This window comes from Colletotrichum scovillei, assembly GCF_011075155.1.
Source record: "Colletotrichum scovillei strain TJNH1 chromosome Unknown Contig00001, whole genome shotgun sequence".
Lineage (NCBI taxonomy): Eukaryota > Fungi > Ascomycota > Sordariomycetes > Glomerellales > Glomerellaceae > Colletotrichum > Colletotrichum scovillei.
Window position 1 is genome coordinate 4,106,294 of NW_023336259.1, and position 19,091 is coordinate 4,125,384.

At 51.1% G+C, this 19,091-nt stretch overlaps 6 protein-coding genes across 6 annotated transcripts; 5 read left to right on the forward strand and 1 right to left on the reverse strand.

Annotated features, from left to right (window-relative positions):
• Window positions 1–8: 8 nt before the first annotated feature.
• HER10_EVM0004798 (uncharacterized protein) lies at window positions 9–4,225 on the forward strand. Its single transcript, XM_035474430.1, has 4 exons — window positions 9–311; window positions 377–1,138; window positions 1,190–1,653; window positions 1,737–4,225. Exons 1-4 carry the CDS (start codon window positions 97–99, stop codon window positions 1,955–1,957), a joined length of 1,662 nt encoding a protein of 553 aa, XP_035338296.1. The 5' UTR covers window positions 9–96; the 3' UTR covers window positions 1,958–4,225.
• On the reverse strand, window positions 2,208–3,431 carry HER10_EVM0005330 (endoglucanase-6B; the record flags this gene model as incomplete). Its single annotated transcript, XM_035474951.1, has 2 exons — window positions 2,208–2,671; window positions 2,735–3,431. 2 exons carry the CDS (start codon window positions 3,429–3,431, stop codon window positions 2,208–2,210), a joined length of 1,161 nt encoding a protein of 386 aa, XP_035338337.1.
• Window positions 4,226–5,561: 1,336 nt separating the features above from the next.
• Window positions 5,562–7,514, forward strand: HER10_EVM0013205 (uncharacterized protein). Its single transcript, XM_035482569.1, has 5 exons — window positions 5,562–5,841; window positions 5,906–6,631; window positions 6,687–6,879; window positions 6,936–7,032; window positions 7,113–7,514. The coding sequence occupies exons 1-5, from the start codon at window positions 5,686–5,688 to the stop codon at window positions 7,480–7,482; spliced, it is 1,542 nt and encodes a 513-aa protein (XP_035339079.1). The 5' UTR covers window positions 5,562–5,685; the 3' UTR covers window positions 7,483–7,514.
• Window positions 7,515–8,636: 1,122 nt separating this feature from the next.
• HER10_EVM0009845 (glycosyl hydrolase family 26) lies at window positions 8,637–10,236 on the forward strand (the record flags this gene model as incomplete). The annotated part of the gene is made up of 5 exons (XM_035479318.1): window positions 8,637–8,796; window positions 8,858–9,054; window positions 9,085–9,867; window positions 9,921–10,112; window positions 10,180–10,236. 5 exons carry the CDS (start codon window positions 8,637–8,639, stop codon window positions 10,234–10,236), a joined length of 1,389 nt encoding a protein of 462 aa, XP_035338780.1.
• Window positions 10,237–14,649: 4,413 nt separating this feature from the next.
• HER10_EVM0012921 (uncharacterized protein) lies at window positions 14,650–16,641 on the forward strand (the record flags this gene model as incomplete). The annotated part of the gene is made up of 2 exons (XM_035482298.1): window positions 14,650–14,744; window positions 14,898–16,641. 2 exons carry the CDS (start codon window positions 14,650–14,652, stop codon window positions 16,639–16,641), a joined length of 1,839 nt encoding a protein of 612 aa, XP_035339057.1.
• Window positions 16,642–17,215: 574 nt separating this feature from the next.
• On the forward strand, window positions 17,216–19,036 carry HER10_EVM0002072 (uncharacterized protein; the record flags this gene model as incomplete). Its single annotated transcript, XM_035471798.1, has 2 exons — window positions 17,216–17,903; window positions 18,021–19,036. 2 exons carry the CDS (start codon window positions 17,216–17,218, stop codon window positions 19,034–19,036), a joined length of 1,704 nt encoding a protein of 567 aa, XP_035338048.1.
• Window positions 19,037–19,091: the final 55 nt, after the last annotated feature.

A 19,091-nucleotide genomic window follows, 5' to 3' on the forward strand; every position in this document is an offset into this window, starting at 1 on the left:
CCCCGCACCTGTTGGTGGCGTGGAAAAGCAGCGTGATGTTTGCGTTCCACAACGTACGACCTGAACACCTCCCCGTTGGTCAAACCAGCGCTCTTCATGCTCATAATGCCTTCAAAAGTATTGAGCATATTTGAGTGGGTCTCTACCCATTTTACAACGGCTGCCATCGCACTCTTGATACCCGTAATACTGCTAGTCTGCCTCCGCCGGCCAGGTCAAGATGAGCCACCGTCACTTCCCGAGGTCGTGCCTTTCATCAGCAACACTTATCAATACATGACGGATATCAGAAGACTTATGGAGCGTGCAAGGTTCGTCAAGATGAAATGGCAGGTCGTGCCGTATATTGAGGCGTCGCTGACTATTTGCTTGTAAGCCGTTCAATGAATCACAGCAACATCGTCAAATTCTACCTAGGACCAATGCGCGTATACTTTGTACAGGGGGGAGAGAGCGTGCAAGCCATGTTTCGATCGTCTACCAGCATCAGCTCGAACAAGTTCATTCTACTGGTTATGAGAAACCTGCAAGGGTCCGCCCAAAAAGACGTCGACAAGTTCGCAAACGACCTCTCGGGGCGGCAAAGGGTACCTGCACCCGGCTACGAAAACACACCGCAAGAGGAGCGATATTGGTACACTTTGCATCACATTACCGTTGAGCATCTATCACGCGCAGAGCCCACTGCTCATTTGGCAGAGACTTACACAAACTTCTTTAACGAGGCATTGGAAAAGCAGCCTGTGGGCCAGTGGGCGACCGTTTGTCTTCTGGAATTCTTAAAGAAAGAAATGTGTGCGAGCGCCATCAGGTCGTTCTGCGGCACCGAGTTACTGGAGATGTTTCCGGACTACGTTGAGCAGTTCTGGCGTTTCGACAGCATCGCTTTTCAGGTTGTGTATGGGCTTCCAAAGTGGATCAACAGCGGTCCGGTAAATGAACGCGATAAGTTGAACGGCATGACGCAGAAATATCTGGGAAAAGCCTTTGCAAAATTCGATTGGGACGGTCCTGCGGTTGATTCCATCTGGGAGCCCACGTTCGGATCAAGCTACGTCCGCAAGATGACCAAATGGCTACACGACACAGATATGGCTCCGGAGACTCAGGCCGGCTTCTACATGATTGCGATATTTGGGTACGTCTGAAAGCTTCTTGTTGACAAGGTGCACTGATGTCAATTTGTCAGAATAAACGCGAATACAATACCAATCACCACATGGGCGATGATTGAGCTCTTGCGAGATCAGGAGCTATTCCAAGCAGTTCGCAGCGAGGCCCTCGAGACCCTCAATGTGGATCCCGTCACCGGGAATCGGACCTTCAATGTATCCAAGCTCATCTCAATGCCGCTGATGCAGTCTATCTATACGGAGTGCATGCGTCTCCACGTCTCCATTGCGCTCTCCAGAGAAGTCGTCGAGACGACCACGCTTCATGGCTTCCGCTTGGAGAAAGGCTCAATGATTCAGGCTCCGACGCATCTTGTGCACTTGGACGAGCAGATATGGAGCCAGGAAGGGCATTCTGCTTCTGAGTTCTGGGCAGAGAGACATGTAAAGCATGTGAAGAAAGTAGAAGAAGGTACTAATCGACTTACCACCGAAAAGCAGTTTGTATTGGCTGGAAAAACCACTGAGTTCATCCCATTTGGTGAGTGGACTTTCTCCTGAGTTTCCATAACTAAGAGCATGTCACAACAATGATAAAGTACCTTGAACTAACATCATGCACAGGTGGTGGACAATCCATGTGTCCAGGGCGGTTCTTTGCCAAACAAGAGATTCTTCTCACAATCGCCATCCTAGTCACAAAGTTCGAGATGGAGTTTGTTGAGTGGACAAATTTGGACGGGTCCAAGTCTGATCGACCCCCTGTGGATGATGAACGGTACTTTGGTACAGCTGCTGTACCTCCGGATCGCGATGCCAAGGTACGGTGGAAGAAACTCTGGTGACTTTTTTAATTACATCTCTTCTTATGAGTTGGTGCGTGAAGTAAGATGTGATAAGTAAGGTGAATAGGTCTCAAAATCACATGTTAACTTAGGCTGTGGGTGTATGTTCGCAACTTTGCTCTCTAGTGAGTTATGATTTCTGCTAAATGTGTGCCTTATGTACTAATGATAACTATGAACATGAAGGGAATCCCACGGTGACGGCTCATACTTGCGAAGTTGTCGTCGGCAATGAGACGGACACTGCTCCTCAAGCGTCACTCGGAAGGATAGAAGGGTCAGCATTCTCGACCAACATCTGTACATACTCATCGAACCAAGCACCAGCCCTAGGTGCACCCTCAAGACCACAGCGTCCGTCGCTCTCGCCACCTGGCTTCACCCACACAATGGAGTCAATATGGGTGTTGTTCACCGGCGTGCCAGGCTGCATACCGAACCCGGCTGGATGGACATTGCACCATTCACCCCACTCGGCTCTGCTGTTGGAGACACGGCCTTGGTCGATGATAAATCGCGATGGCAAACCTTCAGCCTCTAAGTACGGAGAAAGGGATAGCGCGTAGTTGTTCTCGTCATACGAGTTGCTCCATTCTGTGTAGTTGGCGCGGGGGTTGGCGTGGAAGGGATTGTAGTTTGAGACGTTGGTTGAGAAACCGCGGATCTTGGTGTTATTGCCGGCTTTCTGGACGACCTTGGCGAAGAGCTTCGCGGCTATGATCATTGTCAGTAATTCATGTCGTCTGAAAGTGAGTATTTTTCAATCACGAGACTTACAAGGCTCTAGGTTATCGTTCCAGCCTAGCCATCCACCATGAGCAGCATCGATGTAGAGGTTGACGTGGTCATACTGCAAGCTTGAAATAGCATACGCAATACCATCCTCGTACACCGGTTGCGCCTTGGCACAGAACTCGATTCCCAAGTTCGTTACAAGGTTCGCCAAGGAATCCGGCTCGAGAACAACGGCAAAGGTCAAGTCACTGGCAGCAGCCAGCTTCTCTGCGTATGGCTTGACAAAGGTCTCCTTGTACAACTCAAGCCCGTTGTTCTCGCTACTAAATTCGCCAGCACTCTCTCCTGCACTGCAATCTCTGTCAGGGAGGTCGTAGAGTACCAGACCAATAATTTGCTGCTCGCCCGTCTTAGACTGTACGGCACGGGCTCGCTCAATGGCCGTGTCGATATTTGCCAGACCAGCAACGTCTGCAACCCAGACGAATGTACCGATATCTTGAATGGTTCGGACCTTGCCTGCATTTACGGTGTCACCCTTGGCGACGAAGGCATCGTGCGTCTGTTCAAGCTTATTGGCCCAGTCTGGGTTGGCGTAGAGCTTCTTCCCGTCGAAGGGATTTGTTGTGTCGTTGCCGGTGCCTGCACGGCGGAAGTGATGCCTTCTCGTACCAAAGCGAGGTGATGCCGATACTGCTCCCAGGGTGGAAAGAAGAGTGAGAAGTGAAGCGAAACGCATTTTGACGATTGTCTGAACGAGCAGCTACTCGACCGGCGGGTTTGCTTGCGTGGATATCAACTCATTCGCAATAGCTTCTCCGTGTAGCCAACTTGCTGCTTCTTATACCCCGAGAGCTGGTCCAGTGATCACATTTGCCACGGCAGTATCTCTCCCATACCGGATTGAACGTCGCCATGTCAAGAACGGAGCCAAAGGCGCCTCGCTACAATGCGACGGTTATGATTAACCCAAGGGCCGTCAACCCAGTTCTCCGTCCGAGAAGCCTAATTGAGAGAGGATCGACGCACGATCCAGGGCAAAGCGCCTGACTCGATGCAGTATGCGATGGTGAAATGTGAGAAATAGATTGCAGGCCGAACAATCGTTGGGTTCCGGCTGCCGTCCCTGGCAGGTGGCTGAGATCTGATTTGTCGGGAAATAACAAGATGCTCAAATTGCCGAGCTAGGCCAAGATCCTTGATTGGAACCGACGGCTTCTCTTCCGAACTCCCAATTCGGAGCCACGTACCTGGCCGCTCACCTCTGGACAACTGGCCTTTTGGACTTTCCATTCTGAGCCTGTAACACAACGGCACTAAGATTGAATGTTTCAAAAGCATGACTTCCTAGCCATGGAGAGTTGTGCACGTGATATTAGATACTGCTTGATTCGGGATATCGGGCTATCGAACCGTCAACCCACAAGGGTCAAGGACAATTATACACCGTAGTCTATTTCCAGATCCATGAAGGTTCCCTGATTGTATTACTGCTATTTGTTTCTGATTGTATTAATCAGTTAATCAGACGGCATCTTACCTACCTCAGAGCGCCAGGGTCTCCAACATTGACGGAAGGGCCCATTCACACCACCTAGCGGATATTCTGCCAGTGGCTAACACTCATAGTCGTGGGGCTATCTGAACGGAATTGAAAACATTATTTGTTTATAATCTTGAACTCTCTCAGATCTTTCTTTTCCTGATAAACCCTGATTCCATCTTGCAACAACAAGATCTTTGGACCGAACATGAATCTTTGAAACTAGAGCATAACAACATCGGGCCGCATACGCCCTTTCATTACTTCCTATAATCGTCAATCAGTGTTTTATTCTGGTGCTTTAGTTGCATCATGAAACTATAAGAACGAGGGCATAAGACCTCAACATGTTATCCCTTCTTCGCCTACCAGTAGTCGTCACCCGTGAGACGATCCATTGCTAGTGAAATTTCTCTCCGTAAGCGACAGTCTTGATCATACACATCTTTGTTATTCTGTGAAAAGATAGGTAGTGTACAAAGATCACTGCAAATCTTTTACCTGTGTTGGGATGATATCTTACTTCTGAGAGTACTTACCTACTGTAAAGTGTCCGGCAATCCACAGAGTACCTACTTGAAATGACGTGTACCACATCCCACTCAATCAAACATCAGGAGTAGAAGGAATGCCAGTCGCCAGGGGGTTCCTCATCCCAGCTGTATCTCACGATGGATTCAATGCTCCAATTGTCGTTTTATGTCAATGGCTCCGGGAGTGATAACTGATCTTAAAGTTTTGCCAGCAAGCGTCCCATGATCCAGTCAATCCTCCCATCGGCGCCGACCAATTCGTTCTCTCCAGGTTGATTGTCACACGAGCTAAAAGACGCTCCTTGCAGGTGTCAGCATCTTAGCGGGCATCCTCCCAGCCAAATTGACGAGTTATATGCAGCCCAGCAGCCAACCATCTGACCGCTAGCTTAACGTGGCAATCCCATGAAACATAAGACGCGTATTTCAGCAGCTTATCTTCATCTAAGAAATGATTTGACAGTCAACTGGTTCCACTGCCACTATGTTTCCTTTTCCTTGCACGCGAGAATTAGGTTGCTTACGCCCTCGCGACACCCTAGTGGCTCTAGCGCTGATACGATTTACCGAACACGGTCAGCATTTCGTACGCGAAGGATCCTAGGCGGCAGCGTAGCAGGGTCCCTCAGTAAGCTTTCCTCCGCCTCCGTCGGCGAATTCTTACCCCTTGGTTGCACGTCACCGCTAGAGTTTGCGAAAACGAGAGGGCTAAAGGGTCCCAGAGACACGTGGGAACGCGGAGAAGGCGTTCGTGGAATCCGTAGTCCGTTCGGACTGTGTGACAGAGTGCGACGTTCAGGGTTCAGCTGGGGTCGTACAGCGTACAAAGATCCGACTGCCCCGCAAGTCAAACTTGAGTTGTTTATCGATCTCGTCGATCTCCATCATCAGTGTGTTCTCTTTGAAGCATCGATAATATGCTGTGGCTACTGTGGGCGCCAGTCGCTCTCGCGGCTGTGATCATCGCAGTCGATCGACTGCGTAAGAAGATGAAGCCGAATTACGGGCTTCCACTCGTTGGATCTCCTAATGAACAGAGCTTGTCTTCCGCTATTATCGATGGCTATCAAAAGGTGATTATGCCAGTCTTCCTGTACTTCCTACTGAATTGTCAACTAACCGAGACCCGAATGACAGTATCCAGACACGGCGTTCGTGGTTCCAAGCGACCCCCCAAGGGTCATGCTTCCAATGAACCTATACCAAGAGGTTATTCAAGCACCAGACTCTGAGATGTCCTTCGCTGCTGAGATTTACGACATCTTCCTCGGTCGCTACACCCACGTCGGCGAGAGTCGATGGGAGGTGATCGAGGCCGTACGAATCGACTTGACGAGGAATATGTCTGGTGTTCTCCGGCCAATTCAGGAGGAAGCTAAATTCGGCTTGAGTCAGCTAATTGGGGATTCGGCAGAGTGGAAAACTCTCAATAGCTACCATCTAGTTCTCCGCATGATTGGGTTGATGACTGGCCGGGTCTTCGTTGGCATGCCCTTGAGTCGCGAGGAGGACTGGATCCGGGCTTCGATTACCTTCGCTACGGATGTGGGCAAAAGTCGTATGGCTGCCCTCCGATGGAATCCGTGGATCAGGCCTTTTGTCCTCCCGTTCCTTCCTGAGGTGCGCCATACGCGCCGAGCGCTTCAAAAGGCAAATGAGCAGATGCGACCTTTGGTCAAGGAGGTTCTCCGAAGTGAGAACTTGCCTGAAGAAAAGCCGGCAAAACCAGGCGCTCCTGGGGCTTTCGTATCATGGATGATGAAGTATCTGACTGCCGAGGAAAAGACTCCAGAGACAATGGGGACCAACCAGATGTTGCTTTCGTTTGCTGCCATTCACACAACTTCCGGCACAACCACGTTGGTATGAACTTGAATTACATGCTGAATGGTCCAAAGTTCGAGCTAACGTTTCTCAGGCCCTGCACGATTTGCTTGGCCGCCCCGAGTATATCGAGCCTCTGCGTGAGGAGATCGCAGAAGTCATCAAGGAAGATGGTGTAGAGAAAGACGAAAATGGGCAAGTGTTTCTTTCAAAATCTTCCATGGGCAAGTTGAAGAAGCTCGATAGCTTCATCAAGGAAAGTCAGCGCACAAGTCCATTGAGCTTTGGTAAGTTACTCCCATTCTAGTATCAACTCGAGTTCAAAACTCACCTCAGGGAAAAGCCGGCACCTCCAGAAGGCTTCGCAAAGATCAGACCTTTTCCAATGGCATGAAGTTGCCAGCTGGAACAGCCATCTCCTTTCCATTGTGGGCTGTATAGTAAGTCACACATGCCTTGAGGCTTCGATGCCAGAACACGGGTGAAACTTGAAATCAGAGCGAGGCTCACACACTCCTAGTAATTCTACCACAACAAAGACCTTCAGCCCAGAGTATAATGCCGAGACTGGCAATGCACCACCAAGCGAATTCGACGGTTTCCGTTTCGCACGCCTACGAGATCAACCAGGTCGTGAGATGAAGCACCAAGCTGCGACAACTGGACCAGATGCGTTCAACTTTGGGCATGGCCCGCACGCATGTCCGGGACGCTTCTTCGCTGTCTATGTGATCAAGTGCATATTCATTGAGTTGTTGATGAACTATGACATCCATCTGAAGGGTAGTGCCGGTAAGGCGACGGAGAGACCACCGAACCAGATCAACAAAATGATCGTGCAACCGAATTTCGGGGCCGAGGTTGAGGTGCGAAAGCGTACGAAGGTTTGAACTCGGGGACTGGCTTTGAGCATAAAGGGGGCTGAGATGTTTTAAGTAAGACTCATAATCTAGGCCAGACGAGCAATCAATTTCACTAGCAGCAGAGCGACATCCAAGACTCTAAAGTTTGCAGCTAAAAGGGTATCCAAGATGCGAGTCTTTGACTATTTGAATCACTGGTCGAAGAGCAAAAAGATGATGTCGATCGCTGACGGGAATTGAGCCCGACGTGGCTGGTGATTGTTAATTGCTGTACTGACGCTGATGATCGTGGAATGAAGCTTACGGGTCGAACCCACAACCTTGAGATTAAGAGTCTCACGCTCTACCGATTGAGCTAGCCGGGCAGTTGTAAACAACTGCTGGTTGTTGAAGCGGCGCCTTCGTCGGTGGGATCATGTAGACGGGGCACGATACTGTCGAGACCCTAGACTCAGGGCACCAAAATTTTCGAATCTAAGTGAGGCCAAAGTGGATCGTGGAACCGGGCCAAACCATGTTTATGTAAAACCCTTGGCGGCGGACCATCGGCTGCGTGATCGACAAGCCCCATCATGAATAAGGAACCGTCAAGGTCGGATGAACCGCCCGCCAAATGTGCCAAAGAGACACTTCGGACGGCGAGGATGCGAGAGGAAGGAAATAGAGACCACTCTGCGTGGATTGACGCCCCAACTTGTGTGGCATAAGTCTGCAAAAGGATGTGTCTTCCGTCATCTGGCATCTAAGCCAAGCAAGTGCCGAGTCGCGGGGGAGGCTCCCTTTTTTGCAGTACACGGAGCGTCACACTCCGTCTTCAAATACATGAAGGCCAAGCCCCCTTCCGTCATCCCGGTTCGATGCTTTGAGGCCCGGGCAAACATGCTCAGTCAAGAGAGACGGGATGGATTGTGGAGACGCAAAATTAACCTCCGTCACCCCTGGAATCTTAATGATCGCCATACCCTTCCCCGGTGAGCCCCCTACGGCACACGGCGAGATTGACACAACGAGGGGGACAGTTCGGGACGAAGGGAGAGCCACCCGACTGTCGTTTATAATAAACATTGATATCCCACCGGCCAAGCCAGTCCTCTGGTCTCTCGAGACGATGCCGTTTCAGCCGATCTTTTCAATTCTCTTCCATTTCTTGTAACATCCCCGCGTTGATCTTCCGTGATATCATGGCGAGATCCACGGCGCTTTCGCTCCGTGCCGTCCTCGCGTTTGCCGCTGGCGTGTATTCGCAGAACTGCATCGGCAGCACCGGAGCTAAGGTCTATGAGGCCGAAAATGGAGTTCTCAATGGAACCACCGTCGCGACGGAGCAAGCTGGCTTCACAGGTATGGCACGGTTATCATTCAATACTGATCGCATCGTTTATTGACTTTTGGTGGTTCACAGGCACCGGCTACGTAACTGGCTTCGAGGATGCCACCGATAAGGTAACCATCAACCTGGACTGCCAGGGCGAAGGACAGAAGCTATTCGACCTCAACATCAGATACGCTGGTATCTACGGCGAGAAGCGCACGAATGTCATCCTTAACGGCGGTGCCGCTAGCGAGGTGCTCTTGGCCGCGACCGAGACCTGGGCCAACGTTTCCGCCGGTCAGGTGCTGCTCAACGAGGGCAACAACACGCTTGACATTGTAACGCACTGGGGATGGTACCTCATCGACTCCATCACCCTCACGCCCACCGAAGCCCGCGGTCCTCACAATGTCAACACAGCTCTCGTCAACGCGAAGGCCAACGCTGATGCCAACGCCCTGTACACCTACCTCCGCTCCATCTACGGCAAGAACATCCTCTCCGGTCAGCAGGAACTCAACTACGCGAACTGGGTCAACGAGACCATCGGCAAGTCACCCGCCCTCGTCAGCGTCGACCTGATGGACTACTCCCCCAGCCGCGTCGAGCGCGGAACCGTCGGTACTGCCGTCGAGGAGGCCATCACCCACCACGAGCGAGGTGGTATCGTCTCCGTGCTCTGGCACTGGAACGCGCCTACCGGTCTGTACGACACCGAGGAGAACAAGTGGTGGAGCGGTTTCTACACTCGCGCCACCGACTTTGACGTCTCGACTGCCCTTGCTGACACCACCAACGCCAACTACACCCTCATCATCCGCGACATTGACGCCATCGCCGTCCAGCTCAAGAAGCTCCAGGATGCCGGAGTCCCCGTTCTCTGGCGCCCGCTTCACGAGGCCGAAGGTGCATGGTTCTGGTGGGGAGCTAAGGGTCCCGAGGCGTGCAAGAAGCTCTGGGCTCTGGTCTACGACCGTCTCACCAACCACCATGAGCTGAACAACCTCGTTTGGATCTGGAACTCTGTTGCTGCCGACTGGTATCCCGGCGATGATACCGTCGACGTTCTCAGCGCGGATGTCTACGCTCAAGGCCACGGCGTAAGCTTATTTTCATTTTCTTTCCTTTGAATCCGTTGTTAACATGACCACAGCCCATGACGACGCAGTATAACGACCTCATCACGCTCGGCCAGGACAAGAAGCTCATTGCGGCTACCGAGGTCGGCAGCGCTCCCTTCCCCGATCTTCTCCAGGCGTACGAGGCCCACTGGCTATACTTCTGCGTCTGGAGCGATGGCTTCATCAACAACACCGAATGGAACAGTGTCGATGACTTGAAGAAAGTAAGTAGCATTGCCAACCCCTACCTGCCCCGCGCTAGGCCTCTGGTACTAACATCTGAACTCATAGATCTACGAGAGCGAGTATGTCCTCACTCTTGACGAGATTCAGGGATGGAGAGGTTGAGGATCGGGATGTTGAGAAGAGCTTGCCTTCTTCTACCACCTTCTCTGTAAATACTTTTTGCCAAATCAGTGTATAAAAATCAAGACCTGCTAAGTCTTGTCTTCGAGTCTCCTCATCTGACATACGTGATGTGTCGATCATCGACGGATAGACCTCATCAGCAAGGCACACCGGTTACCTAAGGATGAATCTTTTGAAGTAAGATGAATCGCCCTCTTGCGACCGTCGCAACTAGTTCTGGTGATTTCGTCACCATAGGGCCATAAACTGGATCTCCTCAGTCAAACTATACTTGTAATGAAGTCGCGTGCTATCTAAAACACCTTCTATGTTAGTTTTAACTAAATTGAAGTAGCAACATCAGTGCTCTGCACGAAAAGAGAAAAAGCGCTCTGCTGTGTCATTTAGGGTCATGCCATTTCTCACCGTCTGAGACTGAGGTGGGCGCTCATCAACGTGTTCGGCTCACAAGCAACTATAATCAAAGGTGTGTGACAAGCGTCTGCTGAAGTGGGTATATGGATGAGGCGGGTGAGAAAGGAGACGGGGAAATGCCGAATAAGTTAACTTGAATGATAATTTGAGTGTGACGCTGTAAATATTTCCCTTTCTTTGCTTGTTGCTAATCACATCTTTCTGCCTTGGCTATCCAGGTATACCTCAGTACCAATGTGAAGAATGAAATTTTGAGTACTTATGATACATGTACGAAGAGATTCAAATTACAAAGACGGCGTTGCCCGCAACAGAATAAAAAGGCGCTGAACTACATGAACCAACAAGACAGTCGACGAAACGACTGAAATCTAATAATACAGACAGTACAGCCCGGCACCATAATGTTGAGCTCCCTGATTGACAACCGCGTTGTAGCTTCATGAACCTATGCCAGTGCAGTATCGTCCCTGATTCCACGGTTGATATCGTACATCTTCTCCCCCCGGAGCCTATAGGAAAGGACCTAGATGCGGCTTTTGGCTAAGCCGCGTCTCTCCGCCACGAGCGTTATCTATTCTAAATTGATCTCGACGCCATCAGCCCCTAGGCTTGTGACGTTTAGTCGCCCCTTCCTTGACATTTTTCGCAACATCTTCAGCGTGCTGCCGTCGATCCTTCTTCCCATGACATAACACAGACTAAGGCGCGATGCCCTGTTCCCGATATAGCCTCGCAAGGTCTCGGGCTCGATCCAAATATCCTCAATGGACAGCTTTCGGAGGCATGGCCAGGCCTTCGGCTGGATGACATTGCTTACATTCCAAGTGGGTAGGAATCGCTCAGTCTCGGAAGATTCCTCGTCAAATGGTAATTCGATTCCTGAACCTCCTAGAAAGAGATCTTCAAGACGTGGAGCTTGAGTGAGACAATCGAAAAACCTCCTGAGGGAATCCTTCACCTCTTCAAACCCCTCACCTCGCCAGCGTCTGTGTTCGTCGATGGTGTTCTTCTCCTCTGGAATAGTGATTGCCAAGGCCCGAACATTCTGCATCAATTTGTTGAACGGCGGGATGCCATTTGTGAGCTGAAGATTGTGGAGGAAGCTTTCGTGCGTAGGTGGCGGGATGAAGTTGACATGGAGGTACTGAGGTTGGATTTCGTGAATATCCAAAGTTCTCAGAAGATCCAACACTAGACCTGCCGTTTTTGCGCTGGCACATAGATCTTCTTCGTTCATATCCGACATTGGTATACTGGGATGGGCCATCAAGCGGGAAATAGATTCGTCACTGGCAATTTCGTGTAGTGGGCGTCTGTTTGACGGAGAAGAGGCAAGGAATGCAGCAGTTCGCTGCGAAAATCCGTCCGTTAAAACAGTCTCGGGGAGGGTTTCGAACTTCCTCAAAGCCGCCACAACAGCCATGGCCCACTCGAAGTGATCGCGGGTTTGTTGTTCGAAGACATGCTCTTGATGCTCCGCGAAGCACTTCACGAGAAGCGGTTCATGATCAAGCATCGCCATGAACTTGACTTCACATGTGTCTGCAGTCGCGATGCGCTGACAGCCGGCGCAAATTTGGGCCAGTTTGTGCGCTGCGAATGGACATGCTCGACTCCAGTCGTCTATTGGCTCAGACCCGGGGACGTCCATTGCCCTATAGTCACTGGCGTCACTCATGACCTGTGCCAGGTCCTTCCAACATGAGGCAGCATATAACTTTATATCGCGTGCCAACATGGGTGAGTAAAAGACAAAGTTGATATGGATACGCTTGATGTGTTTTCTGAGTCGAGGACGTTCGGCAAACTTGGACAGTCGATCGACGGATTCCATCGTATCCTCTACCACGATGACAGGCGCAAGCAGAGGCGACACTCTTTCGTTCAAGAAGCGACATGTCAGGCGCAAATTCTTGATGGCCTGAGTTGAGGATGAATGTCGACGTCCTAGCTTTTGGTGCCAGTTTGGTCCTTCCTCAGGATTGCCAAACTCGGAAATAATCTGGTCGAGGACCTCGGCCGGCAAATTGAGCAGCGAAGATCTTGATGAAGAACTTGAAGCTTTGGTGATGATGTTGCAGAGGCGTTGGCGACAGCGTCGGAGATGGAGAAGGAGCCGGACGTCGCTAGTCCTCACTTTCCCACGGTACCCGATAAGCGTCGGCGTGCGTCCCAACGCAGGGTTTGCGTTCTGAAGCTCCTTGATCCATCGCTGTAACATAGCCGATTCTTTCGAGACTTCATCCGCAGACACTCCCAAGTAGGAGTCGCGGAGCTTGTAGGCGCGCATGTCTTCGCGGCGCTGTGTTTTCTTGGGGTTCCCTGTGCCGTGCACATGAACTTCCCTTTTGCGGGATCTTACTTGATAAACCATTGTAACCAGGATTGGTGGTCTCGACTGAGATTGCTGTGTAAACTGGAGGAGGTTCTTAAGACTACCTATTCAGTTGGATGATCATGAGGTGTCGGCGGAGGGAAAACAGCAAGTTGATGAGAGGCTGGGCTGGTTGAAGCTCCCCCTTTTGCTACATAGACTCAAGTTGAGGGTACATGTTTAAATTGGGCAATATCCTGATCGTTGCGTTCTCGCGACGACAGGCAAGTTACGGGTCACGGTGCTCAAACTCAGTTCAACTCATCTCGGTAAGCAATAAATCAACCCCAGTAACGTTGTTCCTTTTCTTATATCTTCTTTTGGTCGATCGATCATACACGTCTATCAAAACAAAATTCTTGAACAGAGACTCGGCATTGTCTTGAACAGAGATTCGGCATTGTATCTCCAAGAAATCGCTTCGTGTGGAGTGAACGGATGTATTGTATGTATGAGAGCCATTGTGAGAGGGTGCATTAGAGTTCACAGCGCCCGAACCCCCGAGCTTTGCCAAGCTATGCTCTCTCGGCCTTCAGGTTTTGCTCGCAATAAGACGCGCCTGTCGCGAAAAGAGCGCGGTCAGGTACCGCCAGCTAATTTGGTTGTCTCCCCAAACTTTCCGTTCCGCGCGACACGAGAACATTCAGTATATAGTGGCACTGTGGCAGGGTAATAAATTAAATTGACTACGTCAACGGTCAAGAAAAAGAAAGCGCCGATAGCTCGACTGTGTGATAAACCAAGCGCGGAACTTTGCTACCCTATCTCTTTCCAGTTCAGTGTCAATACGCTCCCGTTCTCCCAGTTGCTTCAATCGCACCTCCGTCATCTCCTAACATTTGGAAGTCAGCTAGTCTTCTGCTCGCCCGAAAAGTCTTCCCATATACTTCGCCAACTTCAACTCTCCGGAATTGAGGCTCGGCTGTCAATGGAAGCCTGACTTCATCATGCCATTGTTCGCTCCCAACGTCATTCTCGCCGCAGAGGCCATGGTCGCTGAGCAGCTAGCAGCCCTTGAGTCCCGTGAGTCTCGTAAGAAGGGCTCAAAATCCAGCTCCTCAGAGGCTTCCCGCCAGCAAATCAACAGTAATCCCGGCAACATGAATACCTCAACTCAAACGTCAACCTCTCGTTCTGCGTTCGTTTTCGGTTCGAAGCCGCCGATACCTGCGCCCCCCACCCCGACTATCTGGAGCAGCAATGGCTTCTCCTCAGTAATAGCCCCCTCTTCGGTTCCCCAGAATCCCGCCCCGTCTTCCAACTCGCTAGATGCGCAGCCTGCTCGAAAGATATTGCCTGCCCGAAGTCCGAAGCCGTAGCGGGCTCCACCTCAAGAAGCTAAGACATCTGAAGCAATCACCGAACGCCTTGCCCAGCTCATTTACAAAGTTGAGCAACTTGAGCATCAACGCCCGCTTTCCAGCCTTCCAAAGTGCGACTTAACCACTCTCCACAATGAGCGGTCCGAGGTGGATAGTATCACTTCAGAAGTCACGACGTACAATGATCGTGACCTCAGCACCACCATAGATGCCATATATCTCCGAGATATCAGAGAAAGACTGAGGAACCGAACCGCTCTGCTCCAGTCTCTCATCGCCATGGCTGCAGGAGCGAAGACTCGAGCTGTCAACATTCAGGATCTGCCAGATGACGTCCTGGGCCACATTTTCGACCATGTCGCTCAAGTGGTCGAGTAAAACAACGTTTGATATCCCTTTGTTTCCAGAGACGCAAAACAGACAAAAGTATTGCGCTCCGTCTGTCAACGCTTCCGAGAATTGGTTTCTGCATACCCTAATTACGTCCACGTCACTTTAAACCCCCACTCGTTCAATAATCTCGAAAGCATTGCACAAAATCCCGATGCCGCGGCCAGTATCGAGGTGGTGGAAGTCAACTTGGCCTCCTTCTCCAAGGGGCTCGCCGAAAATTTCAAAGCTTTTCAAGAGTATCAGCGTGCCCTTGCACAAGAGAGAAAGAAAGAGGTCGCAGAAAGGTTGGAGAAGATGAAGGCTCAAGACGTAATACCCTCAGGGCTGTGTACCATTCCATGTACCCAGGAGCTCCTAGACCAGCTGACTACCGAGTGCAACGACGTGGAGAAGGCTGCCCGCAAACGAAAACCAAAGGGGCCTCACCACCGATTGATGCTTTCGGTGCATGCGGAGTATAGGCGTCGATTCCAAGAGCAGAGGGAGTTGTGCAGTGTCTCCCACAGCTCGCTCATCAAATGGATCGCAGATGCACTGGCGAGAATGCCCAACCTACAAGCCCTCAATATCAATGATGACGACGACTATCCCGACCCCGACCCCGACTCGGACTGCAACTCAACCTACCTCAGTGGTGGACTATTCAAGATGATGACGGCACCTATGAGTTGGGAGACGTCAAACGCTACTTTTGCCATGCCAGGTTTCCCTTCTCAGCGCTGGCTGGTAGAGTTGCCCGCTGCGCTGGCGAATCGCGGCGTCCAAGTCAAGGAATTCTCCATCGGCGTCGGTGCTTGCAAAAAGGATCTCTATGCACATCTCGACCCGGCTCGTGGCAAGTTTACCAAAAGTCTTACCAAATTCGCAGCGAGTCTCCAAAAGTTGACAATCAACTTCCACTCGGATGATAGTGTCGACGCCCTCGAGACTTTTGCAACTGATCCGGTACCCCGAGACTGTGAAGAATTGCCCACGTTCTTGTCGCCGGTTGCAAACTATATCAACGTTCTCTTCCGCGGGGCATCTGGCCTCCTGAAACTGCATCTGAGTTTCAAGGCCTTTGACTTTCGCTACCACGAAAACATGGGAACACCAGAATGGCCGCCCTTTTCTGCGCTGCTCGACTTCCGGTTTTGGCCTGATCTGCGAGAAATTAACTTGTCATTCTTCAACACCACGATTCAGGGACTGAAGAGACTTCTTAATGGCAGACGACAAGACATGTGTCTGGATCTGAAGAACTTGCACATCGTTCAGGATACGCTACGAGATGCGCTCGAATTTCTCCGCGAGAAGTCAGTTCGGTCTGTCCGGGGAAACGGCGCCAACCCTGAAGGTGCTGTCTTTGTCAACAAACTGGACAAGCCGACAGATGGCCTGATCGGGACTAAGATGAGCGTCGATGAGCTGCAACGCGTCTTTCAACCGGGTCCTGGCCAGCCATCTGGCCCCAAAATTCTAGAGCCGAGTTTAGCCCTGCAATACGTCAGGCGTACCTTGGGAGAAAATCCTATACCTTTGACGGCAGCAGCTTCAATCATCAATGCACCGACAAACAGCGAACCCGTGAGCAGGGACTGGCCTAACGGGGCCAACGGGGAATTTGACGAAGGGGACGATGAAGAGGACTACTCAGGGAGTGACATCGACGGGTTTCGCGAATGGGAGGATGGCGAGAACCCCAGTGGGTATGTCCCTGGCGAGGAGCTCAGAGTCATAAATTTTTGGCGAAACCGTGGGTTCTATGGACCGCCAACCTGGAGAGACATAAAGGCTTACATGGATGAGTACGACTCTGATTCGGACTTCGATGGAACCTTCTATAATAAAGACGACAGAGAGTGGGAGGTGCGTTACAATACGCGCCGGTATAGGTAGGGAACGCTAGGTGCGACGAAGTACTAGAAGGAATGTCTATGTGTAACATTAATCCGTTAGCATGCTCGGGTTGGATTTGAAACTTTGCTGCTTGTTTTCCATTATTCTCAACGTTCCTTAGACGGAAAAGCAACTCTCATCGCCCATTTATCTTGCAGATTTCAATGTCTTCCTTGCAGCCTGCTCTTCGCCAAGGTTGCGTGAGTAAATTTCCTCAAACCAAGTATTCATCTGTGAAGTCACCATCTTCGGTCGTGTCGGTTTTGAGGTTCGACTTCTGTCGGTCATTATATCGTTTGCTGGCGAGAACCTTGCTCACAAAATGGCACAGTAATAGCAAATCCACGTGACGTCACGCGTCAAAGATGCGATATGATCCCGCCTTGCCCAGACTCAGATTGCCGTTCCCTGTTCACAACTCCAAAGACATCCAAGTTGTCGAGACTGTACCCCAAATACGGAAACCTTGACACCGGGTACTGAGTGAGTCTATCCCGCGTTACGCTCTTTCAAAGGCAAGGAGTAAATTTCCGCAGGCAACGCAGCCAACGTAGGTAACGTAGAATGCCTAGGAATGGCGCCATTCACGTTTGATATGCGGAATGTTTCCAGGGCCCTCAATAGGACCGAGATGGGAGAGACGAACGATAACCCAAGGCAAGAGCTCGCTGCAATTTACCGGCGGTTGACAGAGGTCGATCCGACCTTCAAGAAAATCATCAACCACCACCCCGAACTTAGCCTGGAGAACTGGAAAGCGCGGACGAAGGCAAAGACAAACGAGCTCGGCCCTTACTCGGATCTAATCGAACATGGATTTGCTCTTCGCGCACACGTTCACGGCATTCTCAACCCGACGGACAGCAGGCTTCTTAACTTGCCCTTCGAGCTCCTGGATCAGATCTGTTCTCAAGTCGACACCATTTCGGCACGCGAAACCGATTTCACCTGGGCGCAACCACACAAGAGGCGAAAAGTAGACATCGAAACTCTCCAGTCCCTTCGCCTGACTTGCCGCCGTCTCTGTGAGGCAGCATCCCCTTACTTGGTTCCTACCATTGCGGTCCATGTCACACGGAAATCCCTCGATCGTCTGAACGCGATTTCCCAGCATGCGACCATCGGACGAGGCGTGCGCTGCATCCGCATCCCGCTGGGCTTCTACGATGCACTCGCGGCATTCGCACATGAAAACTTCATTCTCTTGGCGAAACACGAGCTCCGGAACAAGTTCCGGAGGGAATTCTCGCATGGGATGACGCGTAAGGACATGCTGTCAGACGGAGCAAAAGAGTAACTGCAGGCGACATTCGATCTTTTGGATCGGCTCACCAACGACCAGCCTTGGGATGAGGAGCTTTCAAATGCATTTCACGGAGGACTCATTGGGAAAGCCTACGATACATACACTCGCCTCGAGGCTGAGCAAAAGCACCTTCGCGATGACAGATGGCACAGCTTCTCCGATACTGTATCATTTGCAATGAAGCGAATGCCGAATGCGACGAGACTGGAGATGAGCGATTCGTTTGAATCGCAGTGGATTCCGCCCGAGGGAGACGCCCTCGTCAATGACGACGAACTTTACCAGTTCCTCATAACTCCTCACCGATGGGAGCACGTAGCCACATCGGTTGCTCAACTTGAAGATGACCTCATGAGCGCTCGACGGCCTTTCGAATTCATTCCAGGAATTCTTGGAGCTACTGGCGTCTTCCTGACACGATTTGCTGTGCGAGTTAGTCCGATGCACTTTTGGGATGCATTTGAGACAGTGGGGGATGAGCAGACACTAGATGAATACACTTGGGTTACTGAACAGCTCCGGTGCTTCGAATTCACGAGCAAATATACGCTCAGCGATGGCCCTTCTAGAAGACCTCAGGTTACCTGGTCGAAGTTCCACGATGCGGCTGAGTTTGAAGGCTGTGGGAAGCTGCTCAGTGTTCTTACCACGACGGACAGTCTAGAGCGCATCTCGATCGACTTGGAGGAGTTCAGCCGCGACGCAGACACAATCGAAATCGGACCACAAAAGCCGTGGCATTTCAACTGGTTTGTCCGAACGCAACCATGGCCCAATCTCCAACGACTCACACTTTCGAACGTGCGTCTCAGCTCTCAAGACTTTGCCGTTCTTCTTGGCGATAGAGAGATAGAACTTAGTCCTAGCTCTGTTGAGATGGTTCAGGGTACGTGGGAGGAGACACTGGATATGTTGCGGCGCAAGACCGACGCGAAACAGCGGGGAGAGCAAGGTCTCGAGCCGCTTAGAATTATGGCTTTGACAAGTCTGTCTGGGGCTGAGTGCAAGGAGATGGGCGAAGACGAGTACCGCGTCCCAATCTCCAAAACTCCAGCAATTCGCATTCCGACTTCCTACTTAGTAAGTTAGAGTTGGTTAAACGCGTCTCATTGCTGTGAGTGAAGATGCAACCCCGCACTTTTCG